At 41.4% G+C, this 8,942-nt stretch overlaps 1 protein-coding gene across 1 annotated transcript; it reads right to left on the reverse strand.

The window, feature by feature from the left end:
• Positions 1-656: 656 nt before the first annotated feature.
• LOC122739770 (cystatin-like) lies at positions 657-5,600 on the reverse strand. The gene is made up of 3 exons (XM_043981451.1): positions 5,175-5,600; positions 3,591-3,704; positions 657-928 (listed from the first exon to the last, which is right to left on the reverse strand). Exons 1-3 carry the CDS (start codon positions 5,397-5,399, stop codon positions 833-835), a joined length of 435 nt encoding a protein of 144 aa, XP_043837386.1. The 5' UTR covers positions 5,400-5,600; the 3' UTR covers positions 657-832.
• Between the last annotated feature and the right edge of the window lie 3,342 nt (positions 5,601-8,942).

The following is an 8,942-nucleotide window of genomic DNA, read 5'->3' on the forward strand; positions in this document are numbered from 1 at the left end:
GTGTTGAGGGGATGAATATTGGCAACTACCTTTGCCCTGGCTCCCTGGTCTGATCTCTCCAAGCTACTACTGCCCTTTCCTGATCTCCCCAAACCTCTTACCATACCTTCCTGACAATCTCTATACCCTCCTTATCCATTTCCACCCCTCTTAATTTTCTCCTATCTCACCCCCATTCTTCCATCAGTCATATCTCCATATTTAAGGATTCAGTCTTGCTTAGCTATGGTAAGCCTGGTCATTTGAAATTTGGAGTCAAGGTTGTCCCAGGATTTCCAGTTCCCACAGGATATTACCCTATCCTTTACTATCACATACAAAGAAGAAAATCTTTACCATTTTCTAGCTAAAGAAACCAACTTTGAGAGTTTATTCTGGTTCTGACAATTATTCTTGACTAGGGATAAGGTACTTAATTTTCTGTAGCTTCAGTTCCAGGATCAAGTGGTTGCCACACACAACTGTTCTTAGAATTATCTGTTAAAAAATGCCAAATTATGGGGTGAGGGGGACAGATCTTTGGCACAGTGGATAAAGCAGTCGCTGAATTAAGGGATAATTATGTCAAAAGTTTGAGAACTTCCCATCGCTGAGAATCTGCTTGGAAAACACACGGAGAATGTCTAATTATGAAACCAATTAGTAGTTCAAAAAGGTACTTAGACAAGCTTTTATTTCTTCCTCTTGCCAACTTAGGAGGACATTACATCATTGCCTTGCACAGCATTAACATTGATTCATTAGGTAATAATGAGTAAAATAGGTTGTGTTATTGCTCTTTTAAAAAAAAAAAACAGAAATCAGCTGCAGCTCAGAGTGGTCACAGATGTGTTCAAGGATACGCCTGGTCATCTCTGCACTCATTCTTCGTAAGTCTAGTTTGGTTGAGCCAAGGAATGGTGTACACCACAAACTGGCAGATGGAGTGCTGAGAGGGAAAAAAAAAGATTAGCATTCAGGAAAAAATATTTTAACAACTGACCCAGAATTATCTTGTCCATAGGTACAGAAGTCAAGCATTTCAGAAAACAGGATAAAGATCCAAATTCATTACTACCTAAATTTCAGATTGTTTTCTCAAGCTGAGCTTTACAAATACCAACTCATTTGAGCCTCCATGATCCTATGAGCTAGCTGCTACAGAAATCATCCTCATTTTACACATGAGGATACTGAAGCTGAGTCTGGACTAGTCATTTATGAAAATCCTTTCTGACCTCCTATCCACTTCGATCAATCATGTACACCTCAAAATTCTCCTTTACTTTAATCAAAAGAAAGAAAACAGGGATACATGTACAGAGGAATTGGGTCTGTGGTACACAAGGTCAGTGACTGGATATTCTGTTTCTGAAGGTGTTATTTGCCTCTAGCAAGAATGATGGTCTAGCTAGAGGATGAGGAAGGCTATGCACTATAGCTTTCACCTTTTGCTAACCACCGCCTAGCCCTGCCTTTCCAAAATTGCCTGTCTTAAATATATGTAAAAAAAAAGACATTGTTAACACAGAAGAGTATCATGTTGGGAGCAGGAATCTTTGTTTCTCACCTGCCTTCTCACAACTTCTTGGGATGGAGGGTTATGGATGTCCTTTTGGGAAGGAGTAATGGGAGGAGACAATTGTTGTGGACTAGGGAAGTACTGAGCTCCTAGTTGGTTAGACTTGGGTTCAAATCCTGTTTCCAAAGCTTATGACACTGATTTGACAACCATTTGAAAGTTCCTAGGAAATAAGATCTCAGAACCTTAGCTTCCTCATCTGTAAAATGGGGATAATTCTACCTCAAAGGGGAGTTGCTAGGTATAAGAGTTAATGTGTTATTTAAAAAAATCTTCTTCTTCTGAACAAATAATTTGGGAAGAAGAAAGACATAAAGACAAGAAAAAAACCCTTTTCCAGAACCCTGAAGAAGCAGAAGGAAGCCAAAGACTCCAAGGAAAATTCAAAGCAGAGGAGATGATCATCCCACCTCCTTATTCTGGACACATTCTCTACCTGTCTTCCAAGCCTGGAGCTGTCTTCCTCCTCAGCTCCAATTTCTGGTGCCTTTAAGTTTCAGTTAAAATCCAACCTTCTGCAGAAAGCCTTTCCAGATCCCTCTTATCTTAGTGTCTACCCTCCACTGATTACCATCAATTGAACTTTCTCTTGTATACATACAGTTATTTCGATGTTGTCTCCTCTGTTAGACTTTGAGCTCCTTCAGAAAAGTGCCGTTATTTTAAAAAAAGACTCTATCTCCAGCGCTTAGTCTCTTGCCTGATACACATTTGGACTTGAACAGCTGCAAGGAAACTTCACTAACTTAACTATTTCTGTAAGGAAGAGAGTGTCTTTTGGAACTTCAGGTAGGAAATTATGGGTTTGACTGTGAGGTGATGAGGCCCACCCTACAGTTCCTGTTCCCTGTTTCACATCTGGAGGAAGGTGAAGATTGAAATAGTTAGCTTTAAGTAACTCTATGGGGAAATAAATTGCAGGCAAACCAGGAGGTTGGCTTCCTGATTAGCCAAGAGGAAAGCTGAGACTGAAAGCATGCATTTGGTCAAGAGGATTGACTTAAATGTGGTCAAAATTTGTTTTCTTTGTTCTATCCTGAGAGAAGGCTCATTCTTGCCTGGAGAGGATAGGATGAAGCACATTCTGTAGTGATACTGTCAGTATCCTTTTATTCCCCCAGATAAAGCCCCAGTCACCCCAGCCTAGGTAGTTTCATGATTTTTGAGTATACTGCTATGGCCCAAGCATGAATCCTGTATCTCTGTCCATTTCTTTAGGCCTTCCTTTATTTCTTTCCAAACTGACTTGTAGCAATGTGTAAGTATTATGTGTCTCTGGGTCAACTCAGGTACTTCAAGCAGTTATTTTAAAGCGAATTTCTCGATTATTTCCCCTCATTTTTTGTTAGTCATATAGAGAAAAGGACTGTCAACTTCTGAGGATTACTTTTGTAGTCAGCTATCTTACTGAAGCTGTTACTTATCCAGATGAGTTTCTTCACTGATCCTCTAGGATCTTTCAAGTAAGCCATCTTAACTTCTCTAGGATAACTGTGCTTCCTCTTTGCTGGTGACCATTGCCTTAATTTCTTGTCTTTTTGCCATAACTAGTATTACTCGGATCCCTAGCTTCCAGCAACCATCAGCACCAGCTAGTCACCAACTCCGACCACATTTCCGCGTGGTTTTGGGAGGGTTACTTTAAATTTCTAGGCCTCAGTTTGCTTAAGACTAAAATAAATGGGTTAAAATACATTACCTAAAAAGTCCCTTTTGTGTCCAAGTCTCTAAATTCATGAAAATTCCTTTAGCAATAGAGATCAGCAACTTGCCTGCCACTAAATCTGAAAGTTACCCCATGTTCCCACCACCAGCAGCTATCCTAGGCAGGGCTTGAATCTGAATCTGCCTGACCCCAAGGCTTATCCTCTATTGATGTTTCTCCCAAGATTTTCTGCAATGCCAGATAAACACACTCTGGACATCTGAGAGCTTAATCTAAAACATCTTTGTATGCAAAGAGTTCTGCCCCCCCCCCAAAAAAATTCACCTTCAAAACGAAGGGCCTCACTTTCTTTCAGTCACATACCTTTTTCAGAAGTGGGTCCACATGATAGGGGCAGCTTGAAAGGTCAGCCACAGACTTGCTGCAGGTTGTTCGACGAATCTCTACGTCAAAATAGTATTTCAGACCACTCACAACCTGTTAGTAAGGAAATCAAATCAGGAGCTTAACTAAATTCTATACCATTCTTGTCTTTGGAGGTAAATTTTCCATTCACACCAACAATAATTTCTGTAATGAATTCAACATTTACTAAACACCTCATGTACTAAATACCTCATGTATTCTTAAGGTGCCCTTACAGGTGCTGGGGGTACAAGGAAGAGCAAAAACGGCCCCTGTCTTAAGGAGCCTCCCCTCTCCTGGAATAAGATTCTATTTTCAAGAAAATGCATTTTCAATAGAATTCTTTACTTCCTAATGATACTGAAGAAATTAAGCATGATTTTATTGTTAATAATAGATATGGGGAGTTCCTGGTATGAAAATTCCTTCCACTTAGAGCATTTTTCATATTACTATAGATAGCTTTGATTCCTTTGTCTGCAAACTGCCTGTTCATATCCTTTGACAATTTATTGCTTCGGAAATAATTTGGTTTTTTATATATTTGACTCATTTCCCTACTTGAGAAATGAGTCCCTTCTAAGAGTAACTTTAAATGCTCAAATTTCCATTTTATAGATAAGAAAAGAGAGACGGTGCCTATTCTAATCGGTTAAAACTGCACTATGATTTTTGGAACACCTTGGGTGTTTATTATATAGTATATACTAAGAACCAAACACTGTCCTAGGCACTTAGATGAAGAAGGTAGACAGGGTTGGTAGTTCCAAAGACCAGTATATGTCCTTTTCTCCTTTTAACAAACAGAAAGTGACTAAAGTTTAAGGATGCATGGAGATGAAGTCAAGAAGCATTTATCAAGTGCCTTCTACTTGCCAGACGCTAGAATTTAGTATAGTGCTTGGCATGTAGTAGGGTGTTTAACAAATTCCAGTTAACTAAGAAGTCAGAATACAAAGAAAAGCAGGGATACAGTCCCCAACCTTAACACTATATGTTATGCACACACATGTATGCATGCAGATATGCATACATTTTATGGGCACAAGTTTGAACATACAATACATGTACCTGTATATGCGCACAGATATAGAAATATAGAAATATAGAAATATATATATATATATATATAAGAAATATTCACTAGAGAACACAGACACATATACACACATAAGTTTCCATATTTAAAATGCACAATGCCCAAGTGAGGGTCCCCGACCTGGAAGGTCTCATGGCAAGCTCAGGCCTCAGCTGGGCAGAGACCCTTGCCCGAGATCACTGGGGAGATGGCCAACAAAACATCTGCAGGGGAGGGCACATGGGAGAGCAGCGTCCGACCACCGGGATGGTTTGGAGAACACTTCATGCTTCCCCGATCCCAGGGACTGAAGCCAACCCCAGAGAGGGAGTCAAGGTAGAGGATGTGGCTCTGGGGAGTGAACCTTAGCTCCAGCTCCTGGGCGTGCCTCTGTATGACTCAGCCCTCCCTCCCTCCCTCTTGGGACCCGGGGAGGGGGTAGGGGTGGAGAGCCCTGCACTGACCTGCTTTCTGACTCGCAACACCTGAAATACTCGGCTGCCGTACTTGTCGTTGGTGCCCCGGTTAAATTCGGTCACGGCGAAATTCAGAGCTTGCTGCACGTCCTCCTCATTCTCATTGGCCTCGAAGAGACCGCCCAGCATGGGAGGACTCTCACAGTGGACAGCGACGACCAGGGCCAGTAGCAGCAGCGGCAGGAGTAGGAAAGATCGGGGGCCGGCCATCATGGCAACCAGGGGTGCGCAGACAGGCAGACAGGCAGGCAGGCAGGCAGGCTGGCAGGCAGGTAGGTCAGCCCACTAGTTCGCTCTACTGACAAGACTCTACAACAAGCAGTTGTGAAATGCTTCTGAGCCATTCCCTGTTAGATATAAATATCTTCTTTCCGGGCTCCTCCCCCAGCCCCAACTTGGTCCCAGGCTAGGCTCCTCCTCCCTCCCCTTCCTGTCAAACACCGCTGAGCCTAGTGGAAACCTGGCAGAGCAGGTGCTGCAAAGAGATGCTGCTGGGCCATTTTTCTTCCTCAGTTTCCTTTTTTAGAAAAAAAAAAGTCACATGCTGAAACAGAGAGGGCAGGGTGGGAGGTTGGGAGTGATTTCCAGGTCCTTCCCTTTTAGAACATCCTTTAAAAAAATTTCTTTTAAATTGTTTTAGTTTTTATTTGGCAATCATTTATTATCCATTTTTATCATTATGTAATTATAAGTAATTTGATGTTATTCATACATGCTTTGTGGACAGATGTTGTTTCATCCAATTCCACAAAACTCCTGATGTATTCCTTACAAGGTACAGAGAACAAGGAAGTAAATGAACTTCAATGAGTGAAGGCCCTTGGCTTTCCTAGCTTCCTTCCAGATTCAGCTGAAAGGCCAAGGTTTTTTTTGTTTTGTTTCTTCCCCACTCATCTGCTACCCAACTGACTGAGATTACTTCTCTTTACACTGGATGTGTGTTGCATGTACATTTTTATCTTTTATCCCTTGTATCCTTCATGAGAGTTTAAGTTTCTGGGGCTCAGGCATGCTGTCTTTTTTCTGTACCTGGAAAGCTGTCTTTTGTTCATTTCTTGCCAGAATAGGCTTTTTGGGGGGGAGGGCAATGAGGGTTAAGTGACTTGCTCAAGGTCACACAGCTAGAAAGTATAGAGTTTCTGTGGTCAGATTTGAACTCAGGTCCTCCTGAATCCAGGGCTGGTGCTTTATACACTGTACCACCTAGTTGCCCTCTAGCATAGGCTTTTAAAGGAGATAGGACCTTTTCTGCTTTTGAACATTTTAAACCATAGTTTTAAAATGTTTTCCAATGTCTTCATCACATGCTTCTAAGGGAAAAGGTATGGTGCAGTGGAAAGAGCATGGACTTTGGAATCTGAGGGAATAAATTCAAATTCTGTCTCTAATGTTTATTTCCTATATCACTTTGGACAATTTATTTAATCTCCAGGGGCCACAGTTGCCTTTTCTGTAAAATAAATGGTTTATATTGGATTTTTTCAAAAGTCCTTCCAATACTCTATCTATTCTCAAATGGTCCAAACTGTACTTTCCCCAACTCTCCCCCAATCCTTCACCCTAGCCCTTACTCCTGGTGGATAAGAGTTTTCAAAATGCCTCCTTAAATCCTGGGAGCTACTTGAGATCAAGTACTGTCTTTTACCATTCTTTGTATCCTCAGCAGTTATTTTAGTGCCTAACACATTTTGTTGTTTTGAGGTTTAGTCATTTTCAGTCATAAACAACAATCTGTAACCCCATTTTGGGTTTTCTTGACAAACATACTGGAGTGGATTTCCCTTTCCTTTCCCAGCTCATTTTATACAGGAGGAATCTGAGGCAAACAGGTTTAATTGACTTGCCTAGGGTGACCCAGCCAGACAGTGTCCTTGGCTGGATTTGAACTCAGTTCCTCCTGATTCCAGAGCCAGTACTCTCTCCACTGCACCACCTGGTTGTCCCCATTTGGGGTTTTATTGACAATGATACTGGAGTTGTTTGTCCTTTCCTTCTCCAGCTCCTTTTATAAAGAAAGAAACTGAGGGTTAATTGACTTGTTCAGGGTCATACAGCTAGAAAGTGTCTGAGGCTGGATTGAACTCAGGAAGATGAGTTTTCCTGACTCCAGGCCTAATGTTCTATCCACTGAGCCACCTAGCTCCCCTCAGCCTAGCATGGAGTAGATGCTTAAAAATACTTGTTGACTGATTGAAAGCAAAAAGAGTTTCTAATGAATTATTTTCTCCCAAGGAGGCTAGGAATTAATGCCTAAGCAGGAGAATTCTCATTTTAAGATACTGAAATAGAAGACAAAAGATGGAACAAGTTATTAAAAGTTGCTAAGATGAACTTGGAATCAGACGAAAGGGCTGTGTGATTTTTGTTGGATCCTGAAAGACCAATAATAAGAATGCTCTGTCTAGCAATGATTAAAAGTCTGTCTTTCCTCAATTCAATGCTAGAAGGACTGATGAAGTTCTCACTTTATACCGTCCTAATGTTTACTTGAAACAAAAACTGTTGTGACTGACATTTACAATGTTAACTTTTATGAAGCACTTTACATCCATAATACTTCTAATTTAAGTTTCTTAATTATCCTATGAGAAGTATACTATAGGCATTTTCATCCCCATTTTATAGATGAGGAAAGTGAGTGATCTACTACTCACAGTTACATAGCCAATAAATATCAAAATAGGGATTCAAATCCAGGTCTTTGAGACTTCAAGTCCACTGCTTCTCACACCATGTTTCTTCTCCTTTAAGGGCCATTTATTACCATGGAATAGTTTAAACAGCAGAAAAGTGCCAGGGAAATTTGGCATTTTTGTTTGTTTATTTTGTGGGGTAATTAGGGTTAAGGGACTTGCCCAGGGTCACACAGCTAGTAAGCGTCAAGTGTCTGAGGCTGGATTTGAACTCAGCTCCTCCTTAATTCAGGGACAGCGCTTTATCCACTGTGCCAACAAGCTGCCCCACTCACCCCATGATTTGGCATTTTAACAGAAAATTCTAAGAACAGTTGTGGGTGGCAACCACTTAATACTGGAAATGAAGCTAAAGAAAATTAGGTACCTTATCCCTAGTCAAGAACCTGAATAAACTGTCAAGGTTGGTTTCTCTAGCTAGCAAATGGTAAAGTTTTTCTTCCAAGCATTTGGAAAAATGCTTTGTAGTTGGTAGATAAGCCTAGGGGAATATCCTGTGGGAGCTGGAAATCCTGGGACAACCTTGACTCCAAATTTCAAATGACCAGTCTTAGCATCTCTAAGCAAGACTGAATTCTTAGATATGGAGAGAGGCCTGATGGAGGAATAGGGGTGAGATGGGAGAAAATTAGGAGGGGTGGAAATGGATAAGGAGGGTATAGTGATTGGCAGGAAGGGACAGTAAGAGGTTTGGGGAGAACAGAAGAGGGCAGCAGTTTGGATGGATCAGACCAGGGTTGTCAGGGCAAAGGTAGTTGGCAATATTTATCCCCTCCATACTTCAGGCCTCAGTGGAGCCCCCACTTTCCAGCCCAGAAGACTCTATCCCCTGAAGTGCTCTATTCTCTCTCTCTCTCTCTCTCTCTCTCTCTCTCTCTCTCTCTCTCTCTCTCTCTCTCTCTCTCAGAAAATAATGGGTTTTGGGGATCCCAGAGATACCCACACTCCACTGCCTGAACTTTTAAGTCTGACCCAAAGTCTGTCTAGTTGGACCTTGGACGGAAAATAGAGATTAAAACCACACCTACCTGAAAGCCTTTCCCCTCAGAGAGTCTGTCCTCTG

This window comes from Dromiciops gliroides, chromosome 2 (assembly GCF_019393635.1).
Source record: "Dromiciops gliroides isolate mDroGli1 chromosome 2, mDroGli1.pri, whole genome shotgun sequence".
Taxonomy (NCBI): Eukaryota; Metazoa; Chordata; class Mammalia; order Microbiotheria; family Microbiotheriidae; genus Dromiciops; species Dromiciops gliroides.

Bases quoted from the DNA above. Each gene is read 5' to 3' on its own strand.
- LOC122739770 (XM_043981451.1), bottom strand. From the start codon at position 5,399: ATGATGGCCGGCCCCCGATCTTTCCTACTCCTGCCGCTGCTGCTACTG. The intron at 3,705-5,174 runs GTCAGTGCAGGG...CCTTACTAACAG, and splicing joins TGTTGCGAGTCAGAAAGCAG to GTTGTGAGTGGTCTGAAATA. The intron at 929-3,590 runs GTATGTGACTGA...TTTCCCTCTCAG, and splicing joins TGGACCCACTTCTGAAAAAG to CACTCCATCTGCCAGTTTGT.